At 44.0% G+C, this 27,798-nt stretch overlaps 2 protein-coding genes across 2 annotated transcripts in view; one reads left to right on the top strand and one right to left on the bottom strand.

The window, feature by feature from the left end:
* Positions 1-10,583, top strand: part of ARHGAP17 (Rho GTPase activating protein 17) — a 74,905-nt gene extending 64,322 nt beyond the window's left edge. The window contains 6 exon segments of the mRNA XM_070954825.1: positions 139-292; positions 3,103-3,345; positions 4,497-4,645; positions 5,757-5,983; positions 5,985-6,354; positions 9,714-10,583. Coding sequence (XP_070810926.1) covers positions 139-292; positions 3,103-3,345; positions 4,497-4,645; positions 5,757-5,983; positions 5,985-6,354; positions 9,714-9,859 — 1,289 coding nt within the window. The 3' untranslated portion in view covers positions 9,860-10,583.
* A 511-nt stretch (positions 10,584-11,094) lies between these two features.
* LOC139325106 (testis-expressed protein 47-like) lies at positions 11,095-24,499 on the bottom strand. The gene is made up of 7 exons (XM_070954833.1): positions 24,422-24,499; positions 23,048-23,117; positions 21,952-22,055; positions 21,607-21,671; positions 14,124-14,319; positions 13,175-13,334; positions 11,095-11,132 (listed from the first exon to the last, which is right to left on the bottom strand). Exons 1-7 carry the CDS (start codon positions 24,497-24,499, stop codon positions 11,095-11,097), a joined length of 711 nt encoding a protein of 236 aa, XP_070810934.1.
* Between the last annotated feature and the right edge of the window lie 3,299 nt (positions 24,500-27,798).

Here is a 27,798-nt window from a genome sequence, read left to right as displayed (position 1 = left end):
CCTGATGCGGCCCTCAATGAAATGGAGTTTGACCCCTCTGCCATAAGGTATTTCTGTCCTCTGAAATGAAGTCCTTGGCCTGAAGGCAGTGTTTCCTCTGAACCGTTTGAGTTTTCATTTTTATTCCTGAATTTGCAGAGCTGGATTTCAATGTGTCCGGAGCATTTGTGGGGCAGCCGGCTGTGAACTCCAACCACCTTCCTGCAGGGGGTGACTATGATTCAGGGACCCTGGAGCGGAAGAGGCCGGTCAGCATGGCTGTGATGGAAGGGGAGCTCCTGAGAAAGGAAAGGTAAAGGGAGCCTTTCTTCTTTCCTTCCTCCATCCTATGGTTGGGCTAGCAGTGCATTCAGCACCATTTGTTGCTGTTTAACTTAAGTATTTGAACTTCTTTCAGAGGTCACATACGTGGGCTAAATCAACAGTCCCTTTCCTAGCAAATAAGAAATTGAAGATTTCTTTGTCTAATGAAGAAAAACAGATCAGATTGTTATTATGAAAGAGTCCTGTTGGCTCTTTCAGCCCTACCCCTACCCCCCAAATGTTGCATAGTGAATGAAGTTTGAATTGTGGCAGAAGTTGGCACTCACAACAATCTTGTGCCTCTGAGAATGATGACCTTCATGCTATATATTAGCAGCCAATCAGAGAAGTTCCTTCCAAAGTGGTTTAGAGCAGGGATCTCCAACCCTGGCAACCTTGAATTCTGGGAGTTGAAGTCCCCAAGTCTTAAAATTGCCAGGTTTGGAGACCCCGGTTTAGAGTATTAAAAGCTATTGATGGTGTTCCTTTCAGTCACCAAGCCTGGAAGGCACAAGTGTATCCGCTTGAGTCCCAAGGTACCCCCATGATCGCTCAGGGTGTCAGGCCCAAAGGCGTCATTCCAGGAAACCTGGAAGCTTCTTTGAAAGGGCAGCTGCTTAAGTGAGCCACCAAAGGCATCTGATGGGCCTCCTTAAGGGATTCTGCAGGCAAGCATTGGGTGCGTTGACAGGCTTTCTGGAAGCCTCTGCCAAAGAGGAGCTGGGCATGCCTGGGGCCATGGCCAGCCAACCCTGAGTGGTGCCTTTCCCCTCCTTACTGCAGCCTAAGGAAGATCCAAAGGTAACGTACGTGCCGTTCTTTCCATCTCACCGTGTTCCATGCATGATAGAAGCCTGAGGGAGATCTCACGCTGTGGAAGCAGTAGGAGCAGACTCCCCTTGGGATCCATGTAGGGCCCGCAAGAAGGTGTCCCTGCTGGCAGCCCTTATAGGCTCCTGATCTCCTGCAGCCCCTTTTTTATAATCCACGACAATCCAAAGCTCGTTTGTCATGCCAGTCATCTTCCCAGAAATTCTACCATGTCTTTGGAACACCAAATTTCAGTCTGGAAATTTGCTGCGACTTTAGTTTGAAGAGTGGTTAGCACAGGTTGTTTATCTGTGTGCTTTGGGCTTCCCTGAACCCTGTTGTATCCTGACTTCCAGTGTGAGCCACTTGGCTTTTCCTTGCCTTACTAGCAGCTAGACCAGGGATCTCAAACTCCCAGCCCAGGGGCCATACCCGGTTGAAGTCCAGGCATGCTAAAGTTGCCAAGGTTGAGAAGCACTGACAGAGGGAAGGCGGCAGAGGCTGCTGGCTGGCAGAGATGGCTCTGGCCACATTCATCACAGATTCTGAGTCCGCTGGCTCTGGGTTGAGAAAAGACAGTTTCCTGCATTCCCATCCTGCCTCCAGGCCCTGCCTCTGTCACTACATGCACAGGTATCCAGAATGGAAAGAAGTGCCCCAAAAGATCTTTCCTGCGAGGTGCCCAGGGCAGGGGAGTGAGCTGTGCCAGTTCCTTGAAACGCTGCCTGGGTTTCAGTGGCCCCATGCTATGGGGAGAGGCCAGGCCCTTTTCCACTGCCTCCTGACCATGCTCCAGGCACAAACCCATCACTGCATAAGTGAGCCCCACCTTCAATAGCAACCTGAGCAGCCACTGCACAGCCCCACAGCTGTCATCCAGCCAGTTAGTCAAAATGAAATGCAGGGTGTTGTGTGTGTGTGTGTGTGTGTGTGTAATTATGTTTAGCGGCATTTGTGGCCCTCTTTCTTCATGAAAAACTTTTTTTAAAAATCAAGTATGCAAAGGCTTCGATGCCAATCTGAGTTTGAGGTCCCTGAGCTAGACAAACATTTGTTCTACATGGTCTGTGTTGGACTCATCAGTAACTTAGTTTTCATGTTTTTGTTTCTGCACATTAACTAGGGTTGTATGTATTCTGGGCTTTTACAAATTCAAACATCTAAAACAAGAAAATGAATAATTAAGCCGCATGTATTAATGCTGGTTTGTTTACCTTGACTACAAGGCACCAAAGTCTGAGGCGCAGCTTAATGCCTCCCCTGTGATTGAGGAGAAGAAGCCCAACTTCTAGCTGCTGTCGAAGCTGGGTTGATTATTTATTAATTAAATGTATCTGCTGCCCATCTCATTATCAAGTGACTCTGGGCGGCTTTCTGCTGCTGTTGTGGCTGCCATTGTGATTGCTGTGATCGCCACTGAATACACACAGCCCTGCCATTAATATTTAAAGAGGTACTGACGCATGTCTGTGACTTAACCAGGGATGTTCTTAACTGGAGTGTCCCAGGCATTTGGACCAGAGGGGGATGATACCAAAAAGGCCCTGCGGGTGGAGCTGCCTGACAGCCAACAAACTCTCCAAGATTTCTGGAGAAGGGAAATCTTTTCAAACCACAGCAGAATTCCTGGGGCTTCTTAACGAGGGATACAGTGGGCCCATATTAGTCTGCCCGAAGATAGAAGTGTCCAGTATGGCTATGCTGTGTCTCTGCATCACTCTCGCTCTCTATCTTGGTCTCATACACACACAGACAAAACGAAATAATCAATCTTGCCGGTCCTGAATGCCTGTCACACTCTTCCTAGCTGAGCCAGAATGTGTCGCACTTTTCAAACTCTGGCTGGCAGAGTTTGTGTGTTCCTTGCTGCTTATCTGCATGGCCAGCAGCAGGGACTCACCTTCCATCTCCCAAATAGTTATACTGACTCTTTTTGTGTTTACGTGTAGCTCGCCTGCATGGTGTGTTTACTCTCTCTCTCCTCTGTAGCTTTGGTGTCAAGGTTATGGACTTCCAGGCAAATCCCCGGAGAGTTGGCACTGTGAATAGAAAGCACACAGCCCCAGCTTTCCAGCCACCGCTTCCACCCACAGAGGCTGGCCCGCTGGCCCTGGCCACGGCGGAGCAGCACCCACAGGCCCTGGGGGCTGAGCCCGGCCTGGTGGGTGCTTCCTCTGCCTGCCTGCCTGGCTCAGCAGAGCATTCTCACAGCCAAGGCACGGAGGACAGCAGGTAAGACTGGGGGCTCAGAGAGGCAGGCTCAGGGTGGGCCACAGTCCTGCTCTTCTCTCCCTGTCGTCAGTCCCCAAAGCAAAAGGGAGATGCTTTGCAAGGCTGGCCTGCTTTGTTGCCCCACGGAAGCAGAATCATCGTGATCCTCCTGCCTTAAAGCAGGCAAAGTCGCACTCCTGCTTCCCTCCCGAGGTATTGCTCAGAGGTCATGCCAGAGCCCACCCGAGTCAGGGAACATGCAGAGCTGCACGGCAGAGCCCAGCTGCACCCCGCAAAGGTAGGGATCCTCCCTCCCTCCCGCCTGACCTGGAGAGATGGTAGCTTGTTCATCTAACCCACTAGCTAGAACCTGTTTGTCTCGTCTTTGTAGGCTGTGCACCCACCCCGGTCAGTGTCACAGTGTTACTGGGCTTTAGCTTTTCCTTCCACAGGGAAGGTGGGGATGTGGAAGCGGGATTGACTGGCGGTGCATGCTCCTTCTGAGGAAGCTGGTTTCTGCACTGGAGAAAGAGAGGTTTGCTCCTCCTCCAAGGCCTTCCACCAATTTGTCTCCAGGCCCAACGGCCTTTGCTGGACAGCCTATGAGCGTAACTTTGGGGAGAAGATACGGAAGCAGCTGCTCAGAGAAGCCTTGCTATCCTGAACAAGCTCCCCAAAACAGATTGAGCAAAAACCAGGTTGTAGGAATGGGCAAAGCAAGAAATGTTGGTTGTTAAAATCCGTGGAAGGGACCTGAGTGAGGGTCAAGGACTGGTGAGTAGCTGAAGAGATGCTCATTTGGGTTTGTGGGGAATTTCAATCTTTAGCACAGAACCTTCATGGTACATTTCGGGGGAACTAGAGGGACGTCGCTCTTGCATCTTTAAGAGCCCTCTCTTAACTCCATGGTGCTCGCAGTTGGTATGGCTAACCTTGGTGCTCTGCTGCTTTAAGCACTTTTGAATTTTGTTTCCTAAGCTGTGGGGAATTCTATGGAGCCCAGACAGCTGGGTCAAGCAGGCCAGCAGTGGGTTAGGTGCCAAAGGGGGTCTGCCTGCACTTTGCACCTGTTTAATGCAAAAAGGGCCCCACGTCTCATGAGGAGCCTTAGGGGAGAAGCAGCTTCTGGCATCCGGCAGGAGCCTTTGATGCAGGTCTTTCTCTCCTTGCAGCTCTTCCAAGCCAAAGGACTCGGTGCCCTCAACCACACCGCCACCCCCCAGAAATGGTGGATCTGCTCAGCCTCTCAGCAGCGCCAGCCAGTACTCGGTTGGGCAGCCCCAGAGCACCGCTGGGCCCAGCCCACACGCCCTGAGGCGAGGTTTGTCCTTCGGCAGCTGCATTGGCAGCCTTGAGGGCGGGGGGTCAGCCAAGACTAAAGCTGCCAGGTCTTTCCTGAGGAACGATTTTTCAAGCAGAGGTTGCCCACTTTGGGCCAGCAGGGAGAGGAAGGGATTTCAACACTGGCCTTTTTTTCCAGTTTTGGTCACTTTGCAGGAGGGCCAGAGAGCATGTTTTGCATGCCATTGGCTACTTTGGCTATTTCACACCACCAAGAGAATACGGAACTTCCTCTGAAACCAGTCAGTTAAATTTGCCTGATTTGGAGTCTGAAGTTACTCAAATGATCAATTCTTTGGGGGGATAAGATATATTAGAGGAGGAGCAGAGCTGATAAGGGAAGCAAGAATGTTCTGCCCCAGCAGAAGAGTATGCAAAAAGATGTGTTTGTTTGTTTGTTTGGAAAATGTATGTAGGCACCCATGTGTCATACACCTGACTCCGGTGCAAAGTAAAAATACACACACACACACACACACACACACACACACACACACCAAAATAACCCCAACCATAACAACAAAACCCATTTCACTCTTCCTGTTGGAGCTGATGGAATGGGTACAATATATTAGACTGCTGGGTTCAGACTAATTTTGGCCAGGGAGGCATAGAGCAGGCTGGGCAGGCAGGGACGGTTCCACTGGGAGCCACAGAGGGCAACAGGGGAGAAGCTCTGTTTTTTGGCCCTTCGTCACTGCATTACGCCCTGAGATCAGGGGTGTCCAAACTTTGCAGCTTTTAGTCTTGCAGCTCTGTTGGCTGGGAAATTCTGGGAGTTGGAAGTTCACAAGTCTTAAAGTAATCAACTTTAGAGACCTTCTCTTAGAAAATGGAAGACCTCAGGCATTTATCCAGGAGAGGGCATGAACCATCCCTCTCTTGAAAAGAGGCTGCCAGGCTGGGTCTTCTGTGGTAATACAACCTCCATCCAATTTCAGGATCCCCTCAAAGCTTGGGGTTTCTCAGACAGGGGCCAGAGGTCTTTTTCAGCCCAGGTGCCAGGCACTTATTGTAGCCCATGAAGTAATCAGAAACTTCGTGCTCAACCACAATCTCAGCCATGTCTCTTCTTTTTGCTTCCTTTTCAGCTGTCAAAAAACCTGCACCGGCCCCTCCAAAACCAGCAAACCCACCTCCGGGACAGCCAGGGACCCCGATTCCCACTCCAGCCCCCAAGCCCCCTACAAGGAGCCCTTCTCCTCCCAGCCACCAATCAAACCAAGGGGGCGCTCAGCCTTCTGCTGTCCTGCCCCAGATTTCTGCCCCCCGGCGATACTCAAGCAGCCTCTCCCCGATACAGGCTCCCAACCACCCGCCCCCCCCAGCCCCCTACGCAGTCCGTAACACCACCTCCGCAGACCAAGGCTGGTAGTTTTGGACCCTCCCCGCCTGGCCCAGAGGGTGGGTCAGAGCCACTGTCGCCCACCCCTCCGCATACCCCTACCCCGCCTGACACGCCCCCCCTGGAGAAGCACAGCACCACCTGCCCATCCACCCAGCCTTCGGCCCAGGACATTCCACCGGCTCAGTCGCCTCCTCCATCTGGCACGCTACCGAGGCCGCGACCAGTGCCCAGACCTCGCAACCGTCCCACGGTGCCCCCTCCGCCTCACCCTCCTGCTCCTCATCTGTCTGCAAACGGCTCTCTGCTGGGTCCTCCAGCAACGGCGTCCCATATTGTGACTGGTAAGAACACTTTCGGCTCCACAGGCATGTCTTTGAGCCCGGCTTTGATGGAGGAATGCTCTTTCCCAGCGGGGACGGCCAAAGGAAGCCCCACCCTACCCCACCCCACCCCAAAGCAAGCTAGCTATGGCTGTCAGCCAGCCCTCCATGGAGGGGTTGCAGGGCCCAGTTTCTGTCCCTTGAGATTAGCGAAGTCTATGGACGAGATGATAAAGGCAGATTAACTGGATTCATAGTAGCAGCTAGTCTAGGTAGGAGCATAGCACATCGTTTCAGAGAAGAAATAGTGGACATTTTGGAGTAAATGTGGAATACATGAGCCCATTTCAATATTCACATCAAGGTTTTGGCTTCCTCCAACTGAACAACAAAGGCATTCTCAAGAGTCGGATGTCAGCAATCCTAATTTTGTGTTCTGGGCTTTTGCTTATCATCCTTTGCTAGTCCCCATTCCTTCCCACCAATGGTAGCAGTGCAGCCTTCCCTCTGATTTTCCTCTGCCATCAAAATTATTTTCCTTCACACTGAAGAACATTCCAAGATGTCAGGTTTCCTTCCTGTGTTGTTATAGCAGCACAGCCAATGATCAGGAGGGGCCTAAATCAGGAAAGGCAGGTTTTAGCTATTTTGCTCTGTGGTTCCTTCTTTCCTTGCTGCCCAGACGGGGTGCTGGTAGCCTTTTCACGCAGGCTGCATTCAGGAACATTGAGAAAATCTCAGCACTATTGTTCGTTAGATGATGGGAAGAATGGCTGAATTTTATCATACTCAGATTGTAGATGGCAGACGGGGAATAACCATTTATTCTTTGATTTAAGCCCTGTCCCTTGCTAGCTAACAAAGTAATTTCCCTGTTGGTGCAGTGCATACATGACTCATTTACTGCAGATTGCATCAATATTTACAAGCTCTTTTTATTTCTTAATCTGGATTGGGCGCTTTTTAATAACGCTTAATGTTAATTTTAAGCAGCATATTAGGACAAAGTCTTGACTTCTGGCAGAATGAAATAGCGCATGCCCATCTCTTAATTTTAGCAGACTCTAACATATTGATCCAGAGAACCCTTGCAGACTTGTAATGGCTACTGGAACAAAATAAGTTTCAGCTGCCAAAATAACCCTTTGAATCTTTAGGTTGTAATATATCTACAAATAATATTCTAATTGAGAATTTTATTAAATAATCTAGATGTTTGAGCTGCCTTATTCAATAGGAACTGAAATTGGAAATGGTAAGAGGAAATTGAGGCCTTCCGATTGGCCGGATATGTTGCAAATGTTGCATAATCATGGATGCTGCTTTTGTTTCTTACTAACTGGTCACCGTAACCTGGCTTGCTTGCACCTGGACTAATTCTGCATGTGAAAGGAGTGATGCTTTTCTTGTCCATTGTTTGTAATATTGATCTCCATTTTAATGCATTCTGGTCTACTGCCCCTCCCTGATCCATATTTGTCAATCTTTCATCAGCAGACCATGGAATGAATTTCTGCTTTTCAAAATCTTCAGAGCTTCATAGTATGTCCAGATAGAAGTAAAAGGTGCACACACAGAGGCACATGTAAACTGCTCTTCCCTCCACCCTTGTGCTGACAAATTTGCAGTCTGAGTTCTCCCAGAGAGCTAAGTGCAACCTTGCAGGTCCTTGCCAGTCCTGGCACTGGTTGCTGTTCCCTTATAGTGTGAGCAAGGCTCCTCCACTGCTGCACGGGGCTTAAACATTCAGAGTAAGAAGAATCTGAACGAAAGGCCTCTTGTATGGATTGGAAGCTCAGGTGAATTATGTATTCTTAATAAAATACAACTTGGTGCGATCTTGGAATAAGTAGACATTGCCCCAAGCAAGTTGGTGTGCATTCTTTTGCCCTAGTTGCAGTATTGCTGCCCTAGAGCTCTGGCAATAGTGACATCTAATTTTTTATGTGTAGAGAGACTCAGCTCCAAATATTGCCTAATTTGCTGGAGGTGACCTTGACTTAGAAAGAAGATACAGCAGACAAAGCATCTTTCTGGTGAAGAGCAGATTGGAGCCTTTATCGTTCCTCACCTACAGACAGAAATCTTGCCAAACTAAAGCAGCTACTTGCATCATGTAAGATCTACTGGAGAACATCTAGGGAGGAGCTGCCTTGACCCTCTTCCTCCCAACCAGACTATCTAAACCTAGTCCCTGTCTCTTGATCCTCTGGCCTGCAGCCTCTCCCTCCTTGGAATCCGGACAACATTCCACCGTACCCACAGAGGCTAAAAAGCAGGCAATCCGGTCGATCCCCTGCTCTGCCTCATATGCCCCATTGTGTGTTAGCAGCAACCCTCATCCAACCCTATGGAAGTTTGAGATCATTAAAGCTCTTCCATGAGAGCCAAGTGAGGGCCCGTCCAGTGCCCATCTAAACTTTGCATGGGTGATTGTCAGACAGGAGCAGAACTTAGTACGCAGAGCCATGACTGGATTTGCATCTCTGATGGTGAAGAAATGTACAAGAGCAGCTGCAACTCCATTTTGCAGTCATTCTGCATTTGACCCATCACACCAGGGCTGCATATCTGTGGAAATTAAGTCCCACGTGCATGTCAGATGTCTTTTCACCTTTTCATTGAGGGGGAGGGGAGAAGGGGTGGTTGCCAATGTAGAAACAGCCTAGCTCACATGTGCTCATGTTTCTTGGATTTTGAAATGGGGAAGAGAGCTAGGTAGCCATGACAGGCAAGTCCCACCCTCCTAAATTGTTACAACATAATTGTTAGTGCTACTGGGTTCCCTGCCCACTTCCAGTTCCCATAGAGTTCTACTCTTTGCAGGTCCACTAAAGCCCCAGGCCCAACCAGTTTTGCCCAGAATGTGGCAAATTTAGACAAATGAACAAAATTATATTTTCATTGACCTGTTTCTTCAAACTATGCTTCCCTACTGAAGCAGTTTGTGCTTTTCCAGAATTACCTAAGTTTATACTAGCTGGGTCCTGACAATTGGACTTCCAGCTCGTGTCATATCAGTTTCCCTGAATGACATGAAGAAACTTTGGCTGTCTGAGAATAAAGTTCTCTGTTTTTCAGGAGCTATGCTGCTCAAATTTGAAATTTTAAGATGAAGGCATATCCTGTCACCTCTGAGAAGGTCAGGCTCCTTCCACAACAAAGTTACTAGCCATTATGGCTCACACGATAAACTTGAATAAAGTATGTTGTTAGGGGATTCTGAAGTCAGACGCTGAATTGTAATTCCTGCTCTCCTTTGAATTCAGACATTTTAGCATAGTATTGGCAACAGAGGGGGAGTCTTGTGGATCAGCAGCCAGCCCTGAGTTTATCTTTCAGCATTTGTACTATGTGTGTTTGATGTCTTTTCTGCACAGATACCAGTTCCGAAGTTAAAGAGCAATCACGGGGCATCCCTGGCGTGGAACTTCCTGCCACAGAATTGGTGACTTCGCCGAATCAGAATTCACACAACCACCTTGTGCTTGATCTCGATCATGATACTGAAAGCACTGCTTTGTAAAAAAGAATAAAATCACTCCAAAGCAGCCTTTTCTATCCCAATGAAAATCTAACCAGTCCAGGATTCAGTGAGGAGCTTTAAAACAAAGAAGAAGACAAAGTAGGAATGGTACCACTGCCTGCCTCATGTCTTCTGAGAAGACATGTGATCTTTAAAAGGAGAGTTTAATGACCTGTATCCTGACAAAGCTGCCTAAGCTAACATTGGGTGTTCTGGCTGTTGCTAAACCTTATATGAGAAGCTTGATTGCTGCTGTTAACCAAGACGGCCCTTGCCGGAAAATTCCGAGAAGAATCCAAAGCAATGCATGTGTAATGGAAATCATAACCCTTTAAAGACCTCTGTTGAGCTCTTATTCTTTGCCCGTATCAAAGAGAGGCATGCAAGAGACATGCTATCTCTGATATGCTGCAGACTTCATTAAAAGTATGAACCAAAAAATTGCTACAGGTGCAGAAGATGACTGCTGGTTATCGGTCACTTTTCTAAACGGTGGATGTATTCTTGTGCCTTGATGGACTTGATACTGTAGAAGGAAATGTACTGTCTCTCTAACTATTTCAGTGCTATTCTTTTTTAAAATACGATTCTTTACCCCTTTATTTTTCATAGATATTTGTATTAACCCTTCTGCTCTGGTTTCTGTAACTTCCATAGGCAGCTGCTGTCAAGCTGAACTCTGGAAAATGTGTATTGCTATAAATGAGTTGAACTTTGAAAGTTATTTTGGATATCTTGTTGGGTTCATCTGCCGAGTAAAATTATTCTCTTTTTTGTCACTGTAAAACCAATTTATTGTAATTTTCCTACCCAAAGAGCTGTATTTTTTCGCCTAATCCACCAGTGAATTAAATTGCTTGGGAAGTGAAGCAGAGTCACCCCAGAAAGAAAAAGGGAATAGTTTGGCAAGAACCTGGAAGATGCTAGGATGTATAGACAACCCACCGATAAGCATTTGTCCCTAATTTCTCCCCTCCCCAACTACTTTTAGTCACAAGGAGTCAAGACCCAAAGAATGAGAAGTTCAACAACTAGAGAGTCACTAATCCCTCAACCCTGGTTTGAAAGAACACCAGCACACCACTCTCAAGTCTTCCTGACAACTTTATTACTTGCTTTGTCTTCTGCATGGGTGAAGAGATGGACATTAAAGTTCTCAGGCCAACTCCATCCTAGGGCTTTGGGATTTGTAAACACATCTTTAGACATATTGGTAGGTACTTGTCCATAGGGTTTCATGTAGACATATGACTAGGAGTAGGCCATACAGTTTCTGGGGAGGAGGGAGGGAAGTGGAAGGAAAAGGAAACATTATTTTTCCAATGCTTTTTACAAGCAATAACCAGAAGAGCACCTGTATTTTCTCTGGTGCACCCACGTTGTGTGTGTGTGTATGTGCAGTCTCTCCCCAGGGACTAATCAGAGTGCATACATGTTGCCTTTGTGTCTCAGGTTGGCTAAAGTGTGTCTCGTACGTGTGTGCGTGAACACTCTCTGTAGGAGTGTGCCGAATGTGACCAGGAGGCTGAGAGTAGAGCCTCTCCAAGCTTCCCAGTCCTTGCCCAAAGCCATGGATTTTTTCCCATAATCCCCAGGAGCCTGCCTATTACAGTCATAAATCATGACGGTTGTGACCGTCCTTTTTGTGGCAGCTTTTACACAAATCCATTGTTCCCTGGGGGGCATTTGTGCCAAAACCCAGAAATGAATGCCTGTTTTCAGCAAAAACATAAATTGCAGTCATGTATCTGTGGGACATTGGGGATGGCCATAAATGCAAGCCGGTTGCTGAGTGCCCAAAATTCGGCCATATGACTGAGGGAAGAGGGTTGGATGTTGAAACTTTGGAACCAGGTCACAAGGATTTTTTGGGAGGCCCATCCTAGCTTTGAACGATCGCTCAGCGACTGGTCCTAAGGCAAGGACTACCAGTATCACGCACAAAGCTTTTTGCAACACAGTTGGGCTAAAACATTCTTAATTACAGGTCATCGTCAAGGTAAGACTCATGATATCTGTTAAACTGCATGGTGAAGTCCTGGAAGTGGCCGCCATTTTGTCCTAGCCACAAAATGGCAGCTGTGTTTGGGTCACCGCTGTGCAGCCAGGGACAAGACTGCTTCGTTTCGCTGCCTTTACAAAGTTTGCACAACGCTTGTTCAGAAGCCTCTGCACTGCTGTGGAGACGTTAAGGCAGCAAAGGAATCAGCTTTTCTGGCAGCTGCCATTTTGTCCCCGTCCACAAGCAGGCAGCACAAAATGGCTGCCAGGTTCAGGCCTCCTCTGCGCGGCCCAGGGATGTTGTGGGCTGCCCTCATTCCATGACATCAGGTCTGGAGAGCTTCAGAAGGTGAATGTGGGGAAGAGAGCCAAGCACTGTGGGGGTGGGATGGGGTGGGGGAGAGAAGCCCTGCAGCATCCCTGTAGCTCTGCTGGCTGGGGAATTCTGGGAGTTGAAGTCCACACACCGTCCAGCGGCCAAGGTTGAGAAACACTGCTGTAGCTGGTCGTGAGGGAACAATTCCAGAAATGGCCGCCATTTTGTCCCGCCCTCCTTCCCCAACAGGTGAAGTGTGGGGCGTGATTGGCATGTGTGGAGGAGGCCCAAGTGGGGTGGGGCTGCTGCAGGGATCTGTGGTGGGTCATAAAGCTGAATGACCGGAGGGCCCCTGCAGCCATCCTAGTTTGAAATGGCCCTATGTAATTTGGGGGCATCTCTTGTAACTGTGGTACCTCAAGGACTACCAGTACTCTTGTTAACAAATTCAACAAGTTCCTTTCTTATACCGTGATCTTTGCATCAAACATTTTCTTTGGGGGCTCCCTGTTCTCTATCCACCAACCTGCTTTTAACCGAAAGGTGTTAAAAACAAGATGGGGCAGAGACGGAAGGATACGTTAAATATATTACCAAGGTCATCTAATTGCACTGAAAGTAGAGGTCTGCAAACTTGGCACCTTTGAGGCTTGTGGACTTCAGCTCCCAGAATTCCTCACCCAGGATGGGTTTTCTTAATGGCTGGCTAAGGAATTCTGGGAGTTGAAGTCCACTAGCCTTAAAGTTACCTAATTTGTAGACCCTTGCACTAAAGCTGCAAAGCACCAGCTTTCCAAGCATAAACTACTATGTCTGTCTACGGTTTGTTTACAGCCGTCTTTAGTTTCAAGTAGAACCTACAGCTTTCTAGCAAAATGGTGACTTGCTTCCCGTTGACCAGGGGCTGCCTTGGAGCCTGGCCGAGGAGGGAGACTTTCCTTTTGGGCTGTGGATTGTCTGGTCAGCCTTGGGGGCTCCTCTCGGGGCAAAAGAGGTACCTGAATCCATTTGTGGCTGCAAAGGATTGTTGTACATCTTCAGAAATTCCGCCGGGCTCAAACATTCTTGGCTCCTGCACAAATACTGGATCGTTTCTGCTGGGATCAGCAGCTCTGGCACAGCAGTGTGGAGGCACTCGCCCAGGCCTTTGTTGCCCACCTGGAGAGGAGAAAGGAAGCACAGCGGATTTAATCCCGTGGCATTTGCTCTGGAATTAGTGTATATATTAACTTGGTCAGGCTTTTCTGCTTTAACCAATGCTGCTCAGACAACCGACCTTCTAAAGCTTGGCCTAAAATAAACTTGAAGAATAGGAACTGGGAGCTGAAAGGAAGCTCCCAATTTGGATTGTGCAGAATTTATTTAAGCTGAGTCATCAATATGTTTTTGATTATCTATTTTTTAAAATAATCCTGCCTGTAAACAAAACACAAGAGAAACCAGATTCTGTATCTCCATGACCAGGATACTGCTCTTTCAAAAAAATAAAGAGTTTTTTTATTAAAATTATGTTCACATAAATCACATTAATGCATCAGAACCCCAAAGAACTATTGCAAGTAAGAAACTAAAAACAGAGTCCCCATCATGCCCTTGGCACTATCTCAAATTCTTCCCTACATGTTGGCATTGTTAATTTAGGATATGTCAAAACTGGAACAGTGCAAGCCCCTAACTAGATATAAGAGTGAAATGCCAGATTTCTTGATCTATCAGGATTTGGTGTACTTACGCTATCTGAAGACATCTCAGAGTCTTGGGCAAAAAGCTGGAGAGATCTTCTGGCTACAGAAATGTACATTTCTACCAACTTTGCCCCAAATAAAGGAGATCACTGTTGGACTGTATTACCCTTATGTGCAGCCAAGTCTATTTTGGATCAGGTGCTGGTCCTGGGGAAATGAACCTGATGCCAAGGAGAGAACTACTGAAGGGATCTGCTCTCACCTTGAGTGTTGCAAGATACACTCCCATCTTGAGAATGAGTGTAAGACACTCAGTAATAACTTCTTCTGTGGTCTGGCTCTGGGTAACATCTTCCAAAGTTACAGGCACTTCCACTTTGGTGGCATTCCACTGTGAGAAAAGTCTGGTGGGAATGTTATGAGACATTACCAATATCTTAATATCTCGTAATAAAGCCCTAAAAGGGAGAAAGAAAAACCATATTAAACCCACACACATTATGCAGAACACTTGCATCTGTGTTCTATCAAAATCAAGATATTTAAGGCTTGCAGCTACCTACCAATGAGGAATCACATCAGAGGCACTGGCTACATTGCCCATGAACATGGGAGGTTGCCTCCCTTCCAAGTATTTATATAACGCTTCCTGTTCTAAACCTCCTGAGGTGGTTTACAATAATTATGAAAACATAAGGTAAAAACAGGATAAAAACTAAGTGGAAACAATCCACAATAAGCTTCTAGGAAAGACAGTATAAAAATAGAACTTTTTCAGAGAACCTAACAACCAGTTCCTTGGTCTGGTTCCTTCCAGTGATGACTGAAACTCCTGTCTCTTCCAGGTTTGATGCAGGATGTTTTTATTCCAACTGAATGTTGAACCTTTAGTAGGTTGTCATATTAGCCATCCAGATCAAGAGAGAAATCTAGACATTTCTCTGCTCAGAAATCCTTGCCCTATGAATCAGACCAAGCCCGCTCCTGATCCAATCACAGGTCTTCTGGAGCTCATAACCTTCTTCTCTTGGCTGAACATCCTAGGTGTGCTTTCACCTGTGTCTGAAAATAGGGTTGAGGAATCTGATGCCCTCCAGAAGTTGCTAAATGCAAGAAGTTGCCCATCCAAGACACTCAAGGAAACACTCAGATTGCCCAGGAACTGTAAACTGTAAGCCTAGAAACTGTAAATTGGTGACCTTTGATTGGATACCAACTCCCCATCCCTTAGTTAAATTGACATTTTCTCCATTGTAGGGTCTTTGCTGCTCTCTGGTTGTTTTCTTGCAGACATTTCATTACCAAACTAGATAACATCCTCAGTGCTACCATAGTAGGGAGGGGGGTTCTTCCCTATCTTATTTGCACACCCAAATGCTGGGAGGGATGGCAGGCTTTTCTTCCCATTGGTGCTACTGGGCGTCTGCTTTCTGCTGCTTCTTCTCTTAGTTTAGGGTTTTTTTTTGGGGGGGGGCTTTGCTTTTACCTGTTTTAAAGCCATCAACCATCTGTGAGTACTGGTGAAGAGATTATGGGATGCTGACTTCCGGTTTCTTTGTCTTCGGCGACGGCGGTGCCTTTTGAAGCTCCGCCAGCCCCGCCGCCTGTAGAGCCGCTTCGGGACGAAGAAGCGGCTCGAAAACTTCGAAATCCTTAAGGATTGAAGAAGAGAGATCGCAGGGCACAGGTAGAGCCCCTGTAACCCCCCAGGGAAGTTTCTGGGGAGAGTACAGGCGTGGCTCCCTTCCAGCCTGCAGAAACTCCGGGCGACGTGGGACGATTCTGCTTTTGCAGAACAAGCCGGCTGCAAGAAACTTAAAGTGAAAGATCTGGTTTTAACAAACAACGAAACCACCTGAACCCTGAAATTGGGAAACGCAAGTATCAGTACTTTATTGACTTCTAATTTGAGAAATAAGAGTGAGTGAAAGTGCTTTGAAAAAACATGGCGCTTAGCTTCAGAGTTAACGAGCCAGTGAATGTGGATTGGTGAAGTTATCTTGTTTTGCTACAAAGTTTCCAAGTTGCTACAAAGTTGCCTTGCTTGTTATAAGAGAAACAACAATTTTTCCCCCTCTAATACTGGACTTTGCTTTATTTTAATCCTTATTTGATTAAATCTGGGGGACTTTTTTAGAAGTTTTTGTGCAGGAGGGAAAGGAAAAGGAACTTCCCTCTTTAGAAAAACTAGATCACGAGCCAGGATGGCTTCAAAGAAGCAGGAAGGGAAGGCATCAGGGGGGGGATCCCCCACACATAAACATGAAACGCAACTTCCCCCTGCTCAACAGCAACAAACTCAGAAAAAAGAATTTGATATGGGAGATTTAAAAGAATTTATTTCTAAAACTTTGGATGATAAATTTCAGAAATCCCAACAGGAGATAGATGATAAACTTCAAAAATCACATCAGGAATTTATGCAGGAAATTAATGAAGTTAAAGATATGGTGAAACAGAATCAAAATAAGGTGACTAAAAAAATATCAGAAGTGGCATCTGGCCTGGCAAAATTCATTGGGATAGTTGATCTTAAAGTTGAAGAATTCAAATCAGAAATTAATGTTAAGATGAAAGATAATGATTATAAAATTGATGAAGCTGATAATAAAATGCAGAGAATTGAGGATGAGATTGTTATGATACAGTTTCGGGCGATGGAATTCGCCATACGGCTTCGGGGAATTCGAGAGGAGGAGAGACAGGATTTGAGGCAAGTTTGCTCTGAAGCCTTGGCTAAGATTTTACAAGTTAATCCTGATTTGGTATTTCATAAAATAGATAAAATCTACAGAGTCAACTCTTGGGTGGCCAGACAGAGACAATTGCCCAGAGATGTGGTCATATACTTTACTGACAGAGAAATTAGAAATGATATCCTGCAAAAATCTTTTCACACTTCTGTACAAGTGGGGGGTTCACGACTTGAAATTTTTAAAGAATTACCTCCTAAAATGCTGAAAGCTAGAAAAGAATTTGGTTTTCTCGTTAAGGAATTGAAAAATTTACAGATACCCTTCCGGTGGGACGCACCAGCTGGGATAATTTTTAGATACAAGGGAGAAGGATATCGGTTGAATACTGTGGAGAAGGCACAACACTTTTATAGTACTATTCTTCAGGAAAGAACACCATCTCCACGTACATCTACAGTTTTGGAGATTAAGGAGAGTGAAGAGAGCCAATTGAAAGAACAGCCCAAGCAGGAATTAGAAATAGTGCAAGGTGCAGAAGGAGGCTTTCTGAGTGAACCCCTGTTGGATTCTTCTCCAATTTTGGATTTGATTCAGTTGACTGAAGTTAAAGATCAACGCATAACCAGAGCTCAATCCAAGCTACTTAAACAAAAGCAACAACAACAACAGGCAAGACAAGACAAGAAGGCAGTTAAGAGTACTGTACAAGAGAGTGGCGCCATGGGAGGAGCGAGATCGAAGCTCTCGGATGAACTTCAAATATTTTGCTCCGCGTTCGAGAAAGAGGCTGATGACCTTTAAGTGTTTATCTTGGAATGTTAATGGGTTGAATTCAACACAGAAAAGGAAGAAATTATTTACATATTTGAAACAATTTAATAATGACATAATATGCCTACAAGAAACGCATATTACAACTCAAGATCAAAAATACTTGATAAACTCAAAACTAGGAGCACATTATATATCTTCAACCTCGCAGAAAAAGAATGGTGTGGTTATTTATGTAAATAAAAAATTAACAGCGAAAATTATAGAAGCAGATCAAGATGGTAGGTTTGTAGCAATTGAATTGCTTACAACAAATGGCCAAATTCTTCTGATTGGAATTTATGCTCCCAACCAACAACAGGATTATTTTTATAAGATGTTACATACCAAAATACTGCAATGGGATTATAGATCTATTTTAATTATGGGAGACTGGAATGGAGTAATTGATTCTAAATTAGATAAAAAGAGTTTGGCAAAGTCTAGAATTAGACTACCACAGACTTTTTTTGATATGAAAGAAGATATGGAACTAAAAGATGTTTGGAGAATACATAATCCAAATGAATTGGATTACACTTTTTTTTCTGATAGACATAGATCTTTTTCTAGGATTGATTTTATCTTGTTGTCAAATGATCTACTTGTTAAGACAAAAAGAACAAAGATTTTTCCAAGAACTTTGACTGACCATAGCCCTGTATGGATAGAAGTTGAGACGGATAAGGTTGAGAGACGTTCTTGGAGATTAAATGAGAATTTATTTAGATATGAAAAAAATACACTAGAACTTAAAAAGCATTTGAAAGAATTTTTTGAAATAAATTTGAATAAAGGTACCCCAATTGAAATTGTTTGGGACGCAAGTAAGGCTTATATGAGAGGGGTACTTATTCACATGAATTCTAAACATAGACTGTTCCGACAAAAGAAAAGACTTGAGTTGGAAACGGAAATAAAGAATAAGGAACAGTTACTTATTAAAAATCCAACAGATGAAAGAATACGAAGTGCTATAAAACTTTTGAAAGATCAATTTCAAATGCTCATGGCGGAACAAGTTGCAACAAGTCTACAATACGCGAAGCATAATACATTTTGCAACGCTAATAAACCGGGCAGATGGTTGGCTTACACATTGAGGAAAAAACAAAGTATACGGACTATTGATAGTATTGATATTGGAGGGAAAGAAATCTTTCAACAAAAATTAATTAAAGAAGCTTTTGTGGATTATTATACTAAACTATATGCAAAAGAAGAGGTGCAGAATGGACTTATAGAAAAATATTTAAATGACAAGAGAGTTACAAAAATTACTGATCAACAAAAGGAAAGAATGAATGATCTTATAACAGAGGAGGAGATAACTGCAGCAATTAAACAGTTAAAAACAGCCAAAGCTCCTGGTACGGATGGTTTGACTGCAGTGTATTACAAAACTTTACAAGCTGAAATGGTGGGACAACTTAGAGATTTATTTTGCAATATTCAACAAGGGGGTAAAATACCCCCTTCATGGACAACTGCTTATATATCTTTGATACCAAAAGAACAAGTCGGTCCTAAAAAACCGGAGAATTACAGACCAATATCTCTTTTGAACACAGACTATAAAATTTATGCGAAGGTATTAGCCAACAGGTTGATGCCAGTAATTCAAAAGGTGATTCATGAGGACCAAGCGGGATTTATTGAGGGCAGATATATGAAGGACAATGTAAGGCAAGTAATAGACTTATTGGAATATCTTGATAAGAACAAACAGATTTCTGCAGTGCTGGTTTTTTTGGATGCAGAGAAGGCCTTTGATAGAGTGGATTGGAATTTTCTATTAAAGACTTTAAAAAAGATGGGTTTTGGGGACCAATTTATACACGCGATCTCAGCAATTTATCAAGAGCAAAAAGCACAGATTATTATTAATGGAAGCCTGACTACAGAGTTTAAAATTGAAAAAGGAACAAGACAGGGATGTCCGTTGTCCCCACTTTTATTTATTTTAACATTGGAAGTCTTGTTAAATACAATACGGGACTCAAAAATTTTGAAAGGTATAATGATAAGGCAAGAGGATTATAGAATAAAGGCATTTGCAGATGATCTGGTTGTTACCCTATCACAACCAATGGAATCAACAAGCTTGATGAATGACATTATACAAGATTATGGTAGAGTTTCCGGTTTTAGATTGAATTCAAAAAAGACTAAAATGATAGTTAAAAATATGACACAAGATCGTAAACATGAACTTGAAAAGAAGGCAGGTTTTGAAATTGTACCTAAGGTAAAATATCTAGGAGTTCAGGTTGCAGAATCAAACATGAAATTGTTTCAAAATAACTATGAGGTGTTGTGGCGAGAGGTTCAGAAAGATATGGAGACTTGGAAAAAGCTGCAACTGTCTTTACTTGGAAGAATAGCAGCAGTAAAGATGAATATTTTGCCAAGATTTTTGTTTTTGTTTCAAATGATTCCGGTGCTTAAAAGTGATAAACAACTCAAAGTTTGGCAGTCTGGTGTGAATAAGTTTGTCTGGAACGAGAAGAAGCCGAGAGTGAAATTGAAAATTATGCAAGATGTTCCAGAAAGAGGAGGTCTTAAACTCCCAAACCTACAGTTATATTACGATGCAGCAGTTTTAACTTCAACAAGTGATTGGTTTGGAAGTAAAAAAACTGGAATATTGAATGCAGAAAGTTTTGATCTTGAATTTGGATGGCATGCTTACTTATTTTATGACGATAAAGTAGATAAAGTATTTAAAAGTCATATACTTAGGGACTCTTTGATGAGAGTTTGGAAGAAGCACCGACTCAAATGGAATTACAAAATACCGTTATGGCTGGATCTTGGTCATGTTATGTGGAATACAAATATAATGTCACTCGGGGGGTTTTTATACAAAGAGGTTCTTTTTACAGATGCGGGTAGATGGCAGCTGAAGACATTGCAGACACTGTTGGATGAAGGAATTAATTTAACTTGGCTACAATATAATCAATTACATTCGAGATGGAAAGAGGACCAAAAAACTGGTATTATGTTGCATGAGGAAGAATTGGTTAGACATATAAAAGAGAAAGGTCCAATGCATATTAAAAGGATTTATAATGTTTTGTTAGAAAGGGATTCAGAAACTGAATTAGTTAAAGATTGTATGATTAAGTGGGCACAAAATTTCGAAGAATCAGTGATGCTGGAAACGTGGGAAAAAATTTGGGTTCAGAATGTTAAATTTACACAGTCGCAGAATTTGAGGGAAAATTTTTATAAAATGTTTTATAGATGGCATTTAGATCCCAAAAAGTTGTCGTGTATGTACCCTAATGTTCAGCCAAAATGTTGGAGATGTGATTGTTTGGATGCTACGTATTATCATGTCTGGTGGACCTGTAGGAAAGTTAAGGCTTTTTGGATAAAAATATGGTGGGTCATGCAGAATGTTTTGAAGAAAAAAATTCAATTTTCTCCACAATTGTTTTTATTGGGTATAGTTAAGGGTTTTACACGGGATGAAACAAAATTAATATTGTATATGATAACTGCAGCAAGATTGTTGATAGGTAAATATTGGAAGAATGAAGTTTTGCCTACTATCGAGGAATGGACTTTGAAGATGGCTAGTTTTGCAGAGATGGCGAAGATTTCAGCATATTTAAAAGACTGTTCACAAGAGACTTATGAATGGGAATGGAAAAGGTGGATAGAATATGTTCAGAACAAATACCAAATTAGAAAGTATCAAATAGCTTTTATTTGAAAACAATGTATTAGAAATATTGTAATGCAAAGTGAAAAAGAGGGAAAAATTATATAGGGGGAGGGATGGGTTCAGGTTTATATATTAGCGTTAATTACTGCATAATAGGGAAGTCTGGGGGGGGGAGGGTTAGGGAGGGTTAGGGAGGATGGGAAGTTTGGGGAGGGTGGTGGGGGGGTGAAAAAAGGGGTGAAAATGTAATTGTAAAACTTTTGCAATAAAAAAAAAAAAAAGAGATTATGGGATGCTCTGTTTATCAGTTTGTACCTTGCATTTAACTTACCATAAATGCATTTTTAAACTTTTCACCTTGTAATGTTTTAATAATAAAAACACAGGTAAAATATATAAATACAGGGTCATTAGGTGCAGTTTTTCAGCCAAGGGCATCATCCCTTTCCAACCCAACTGTGCAGAGAGACTTGGGTATCTTCCAGAAGTCCCTCTGTCTCGTGGCTGAGATGCCCCCTCTGCCTCCCCACAGCTCTCCTCTCTGGAGGACTTGTTTGACTTACGCTGCTCCCTGATCTTCAAAGAGGGTCAGGTCCATGAGGATGTGGTAGAGGGTGCCGCTGGAGGCCTGAGGGGAATAGAAGAGCATCAGGATATGAGGTTCTGAAGTGTGTTTCCACTCAATTCTGTTATTCTGTATTGGAAGTGATGTTTTGACAAACTTCTGGTGGGGAGTTTTCGTAATTCTGCAAGTGACCGAACTACATTGTGTCTGTAATACTATCAGTATGAATAATTACGGATTGGTGCTTAAATTGGGTGTAGGTTTTGTCAGCATTTGTTATAAATCCCTACACAATTCAACTAAAGGATTTTTCATTTTCTTCTTAAATATTTGCTTGACCTACCTCTACAATGTGGAGTATGCTCTGGGAGTAGATGAGAAGGACCCCTGAGGCTGCTTCCCCCAAATGGAATCGTGAAATCTTCTGGAAAAGCTGTTCGTGATAGTCTTTAAAAAGGAAGCAGGAAAGATCAATAGAGAGATCAGCTCAGAATGCCCCCAAAAAGCAGATGGAGTGGGAGGAAGGGTAGGAGCCCAGTGCCTGCTGGATGGGGCTTGTTCCCATCTTTCTCACTGGTGTCAGCAGGACTTGCTTTATCTGCCTATAGGCTATGGAGGAGACAGAGTGTCATGCCTGATGATTCAGAGATACACCATCATACTAATGGATTAACCTGTCTCAGAAAACAATTTCACAATTGAACATGTGATACAAAAGGCCAGTTATGAATTAGGTTAGCTTTCCAGGGACTGCTGAACTAGAATAGCAATGCTGGCAGTGGTTTCTGGGCATTGTGATTAGGCAATTACTGGAGGGCCACAAATTCCCCACCTCTGCATTTGAACAAATAGATGTGACAAACATTAAGGATTGGTTAATGTGATAAATCTGCACTAGAAGCCACCTGTAGAGAATAGAGAGGACAGAGGGAAGAGCCACCAGTAAGGCAAAGATGAGATACCGGTAAATGAGGCTTGAGCCCAGGCCAAAAAGGGGATTATAAAATGCTTTGAACAGCTGCGCCCTCCAATTCTCATGAAGATAAAAGAGAGGAAGGAATGTCCAATCAGACTTGCAAGGCACCATTACTGCAGTTGGTCTGATACAAGTAGTTTTAGGTCTACATGGTGACTGTTTCTTAGTCTGGTCTATATGATAGGGCTGGATTCAAAATTGAGGTTATTACCAGCATTGTCTTCACAGTGACAAACATACCGAGAGTGAGAGTGAGAGTGAGAGTGAGAGTGAGAGGCAGACCTCCCTTCAGCCAAACAGACTGGGAAGCTTCAGAGAGCTATGGAAGAAGACCATCCCAGGGCAAGCAAAGACTTCAGTAAGACCTTGGAACCTTTTCCTCATTGAGAGCATCCAGGGACTTCATGGCCTTTAACAAGGAAGGTCAGTCTTTCAAAGGTCGTGGTGAGACTGACTGCAATACCTGTGATTTCATCCTCACTGGCATTTTCTTGCAGCATCGCAACAAAGATCAGCCGGTGAAGCAGAAATTTCTGTGGAGAAAAAAGCACCAGAAGATTTAGCCTTCACACTTTAGGGCTTGGTTTTTCCCACTATTTGAAGCTCTGTCAACAGTGCAATGTTGCAGAAATAATCCGTCACTTATCTTTATAAATATTTTGGTATGTCTCCCCAAAACCCATCAAAATACAGGATACAGAAAAACCAAAGCAAAACTCTAGAAAGAAAGCTGGGTGCTCAAAAGGGAAAACAACCAGTTTAGGAGGCAGAGTCTGGAGATTCAGCCCTCTGTCCTCAGCACACTGAACCACCAAGGAAGCAGTTGGATTTTATGGCAATTTGTAGTGAGTTCATAGTTCCGCGTGTCATGCAAATACAAGCAAATGGCAGACATGTCTAAATAGGAGAGGGCCAAACAAGTCAAGATGGTGGTTGCTGCCACATGGATGAAGCCCCAAGAGGTGGCAGCCATCATCTTGGTGTTTTTTTTTTTCATGCCCTGCAGATGTTCCTGCACACTGGAATAGGTGGCTGCGCCCTGATTAACCTGAGTCAAACTCAGCCAGTGGCTGAATCCAGACATAATGCCAGGCCACAAACCATGCTCTGTACATAGAGTTTTACATGCTCTAAGACTTGTGGATTTACAGCTGCTGGCTGGGGAATTCTGGGAGTTGAAGTCCACAAGTCTTAAATTTGCCAAGTTTGAAGATCCCTGCTCTAACACCTTAAAACTTGAGCCTTGAGACCAGACCAGAGATGCTGAGGAAACATTGCAGCCGCCTTTGTCTTCTTCCCTTGCGCAGAAGCAGCCGGATGCATCTGTGTTTTGGGCCAGAACAGGGAAAATGAAAAGGAACAAATGGCCTTTCTGAGGGCCACTGACCAGCAGAAAAGGACCCCTGGAAATCTCCAGAGAGAGAAAAATCGTCTGAAGCCGAGGAGGTCAGAAACCTTCAAGGTGAGAGTAGGTAGCCAGGGGAAACTTGACTTCCGGACACATCCAGGCATGGCCTTCCTCCAGGATTGTTTCTCCAGTCTAGCCAACAGTCTTGGGATCTCCAAGTGGTCTCCCATCCACAGACTCGGTGGGGCAACCCTCTCAGCCAATATATGACCAATTGGGCCAGCTGCAGAGAACCCTACTGGCTAGGTTTTGACAGCCCACCAAGCGGTGGGATTCGATAAGTGCAGCTTACTGACTTGGCCAGGTTTAGGCAAGATGCCAAACCGAAACCCACCGATCCTCTGAGGCTGTAATGTCAGGGCCCAGAAGGACTGCCACATCTGGAAAAAAAGCCCCACCCCCACCCCAGGACCACTGGCCTCCTCATACCTTCATCTGCTGCCGCCGCCTCTCCTCCAGAGCACTAAGTAGGGTGTTTCTGGCCACTGTGGGCATCACGTCGGCCATCCTGCTGTGGCAGGCTGTTCCAGAACCTTCAAGGAACCAATCTGCCAGCCTGGCATGGCAGTTACCCTCTGTGCACCTCCTTGGAATTGGCAGTTGGGAGCCTCTGGCTCACCTAGCTCACCTGAGCGGCCTGGAGTTCTGAGCAGGAGGAAGATGGGAGGCCTGGGAGACCATCGCCCAGCACTCCAGAGGGGCTTCTCCTGTGGAGGGCCTAGGCTTGTGGGCTGCTTGGGAGAGAGGCCTTGCCCAGGGCTGAGCCGCTCTTCAGGTCAGAAAGGGGTTCCAGAGCCGCCGCCCCCCCAAATCTCCTGCCTTGCAATCTCAATCCTTTGTTTCCTGCCTTCTGGAAGAGACAAAGAATTTTCTCTTCCAGAAAAAGTCACAACAGACTTTTAGATACTTTTGCCACCTGGAATTTTAGGTAGGCAAGAACTTTTGTTTTGTATAACATCTTTATGGGGTTTTTTATATAACAGTTCAAGATGGCAAACTTCTCCAACACACCTTCCACCTCCTGGGAAATATGACCCAAGAATTTGCCACTTGTGGAATGTTATCTAGGACCAATGTTATCTATTGTTTAATCTAAACAATTAGAACATTTAAATAATGTCTTATAGTTTTATTTCTTGCCTTCTGACACAGCACATACACTAAATGTATGTATGGTTTGTTCTTTACCCCATAAAAAGACTTCATCACCATCACCCTTAATAAATAATTTTGCTTTACCTGAATTATTTGTTGATTTGTATTTTTGGGTGGGCAAAGCAACCCCTTTGCAAAAAAAATAAGTGCCTCTCAAATTCAGGATTGAGCAATCTCAGGGATGGGATCATAAATTTCAATTTCTTTTAACCTACTTCCCTTGGTGTCCAGATGAGCAGACCTACCTAAGTTATGCATTTTTAAATAAGATTTATTGTTATTATTTATCATCAAATAAGATTTAAACAAAAGTATTCTGCAGGACAAAGTGGTAGCATTTTAACATTAGCTTCATTTTTAGAATGCATTAGGGCTGCCTAAGTCTTCTTAGAAATAAAAAAAACGATGAGTGAATGCAGCAGTGATTTGGTTATGTCTCCTGAAAAGGAAAAAATGCATTTTGTGAGAATGGGTTACAGGAACTTGCAAATATTGTAGGATTCCCAAAAATTGATGGGAGCTTTTTTGTGAACGGAGAAAGTTTTTTGCACAGTAATGTGCAAGAGCATCCTTTAAAATAGTTTGCATTTTTTAGTATACTTTTTAAAATACCCTCTTGGATTTCACACATAATAAAATAAGCACAGCCAATTCTTTAAACCACCAGAGTTTCACTGGCAGTGGGTGTCTAGATTATCGTGGCATGAGCTCATTTTATGGATCCACATGTTTGGCTTTATGCTAAGACAGTGGTTCTCAAGCTGTGGTCCACGGACCCCCGGGGGGCTGTGATGTCATCACAGGGGATTCGCAAAGGCTTGAAGAAATGTTATTAAACTCTTGAGTTAAGTTTTGGGGGTGCATGGTGTTCTGACCCAGCCTTAGCAGAAACAAGAAACAGACTCCTTATCACGAAAAACCCCTCTTTATTTTCTTCTTGTGAATTAATTGCATTTACCCACCGAAAAGTCCAGGCAACAGTCCTTCGAGGAGTTAACTGCAGTACAGACCTTATCAGTTCCTTGCGATAATTTCAAGCAGACAAAAGGCTGCAAATTAAGTTCTTGGTTTTGTGACACAAAAGGCAATGAGCCAAAATCTTCAGAATTAGGAACTGTTGTCTCCTACGACAATCACTCCCCTTTCGTTCTATTTATTCCCCAGCCAGGGAGGGGCCATTCAGCATCCATGTGTGCTTTGCTTCCTGAGTCAACTCCTTGTCCTCCATTGTTCTCCTCTCCTAACTGCTCTATGCATATGTACATCTGGAACAGGCCCCAGCTGTTCTTCCTCCTCCTCACTCATCTCAGCCTCCAAAGGCAGCTGCCTCTCCGGTGTCTGGGAAATGTTGGACAGCCCTGGCTTTATCTCTACGTCTGATGCAGAGCATCCATCAGAGCCTTCCCCAGACTCCAGAACTGGCCCATGTTCCTCCCCAACCTCCTCATCATCCGAGTCTTCCACCAGCTCCACTGGCAGCTGGCGGGCCACAACACATGGCCATCATCTGTGGCCACAACAGGTATTTAAAGGGGGTCCAGGGTGAAGAAAAGGTTGAGAACCACTGTGCTATGATATTGCTTTTATTATATTCACTTAACAATGTGATGGGCATCATATACATTTAAAGATTCGCCTACAAAGAAAGGAGCATAGTCCTATCACTGTATTGGGTTCTAGCCTTACAAGTTCCAATTTGTGGCAATGATTGTTGGTCTTTTAGGGAGTGTGGGCTGCAGACAGTAGACCAGAAATGTTCCTAGTTTATCTTTTAGAGAAAATTTTCAATCTACTCTAATTTCCAGAAAAATATTGATTAAAATTGAACTGTTTCCAATATATTTTCACACTTTGACAAATATGTCATTTTTGTTTGATTTTTGAACAGTAGTATTTATATATAATGTATATAATGCTTACAATCAAATGTTTAAAAGTGGCAAAAGGCATTTGTAATTAATGTTTACATATACCATTCATAACAATGAAATGAATTACATACATAGAAATTGTCAGAAATAATATCTAACCATCACATGAAAAATAAGTTGCACAAAAGGAGTATCATAATGCATAGTTAAATAATCTATTGGGAAATGCAAAGCAGATTATATACTTTATGACAAACTCAACACACTTATCTCTTGCAGAAATACATTTAATATTGGTGCCTTTGTATAATGACCACAAGAAAAACAGCAATATTGGAGAAGAACATCACTACAGCAACCTGCAGAGAGAGAAATTACACCAGATTTCCTTCAGTGGTTATTTGATACCAAGGGTGAAAGCCTTTTTGAAAGTATTTGGGTAAATATTAGGGGGAAAAGAAATGATAGTGCTACAGTTGTGTACCACAGGCTACCCAACCAAGCTGAGGAAATAGATGAACTCTTTGCGGATCAGTTAACCAAGGTGTGCAGGAAATATACCACAGTAGTAAAGGGGGACTTTAAGGGATGTTGCTATTTGTAACCAACCTTTCTTAGGTGTCTCAAAGGTGGTTTTTGGAAAGGCAACTAGGCTATTTTTTTCCTTGAAGACAAATAAAATCTTTTGCTTATTATTCAAGAAGCTTCATCAGTTTTGAATGGATGGTGTGGAATTATTGTATTTCTTTGCACTCTGTTAGCACTCTCCCTGGGAGCCAT

This window comes from Pituophis catenifer, unplaced genomic scaffold, assembly GCF_029215685.1.
Source record: "Pituophis catenifer annectens isolate HBS135680 unplaced genomic scaffold, rPitCat1.0.hap2 SCAF_16, whole genome shotgun sequence".
Classification (NCBI taxonomy): domain Eukaryota; kingdom Metazoa; phylum Chordata; class Lepidosauria; order Squamata; family Colubridae; genus Pituophis; species Pituophis catenifer.
The sequence above is the reverse complement of the archived record's forward strand: the minus strand, read 5'-3'. Positions and strand labels throughout refer to the sequence as shown.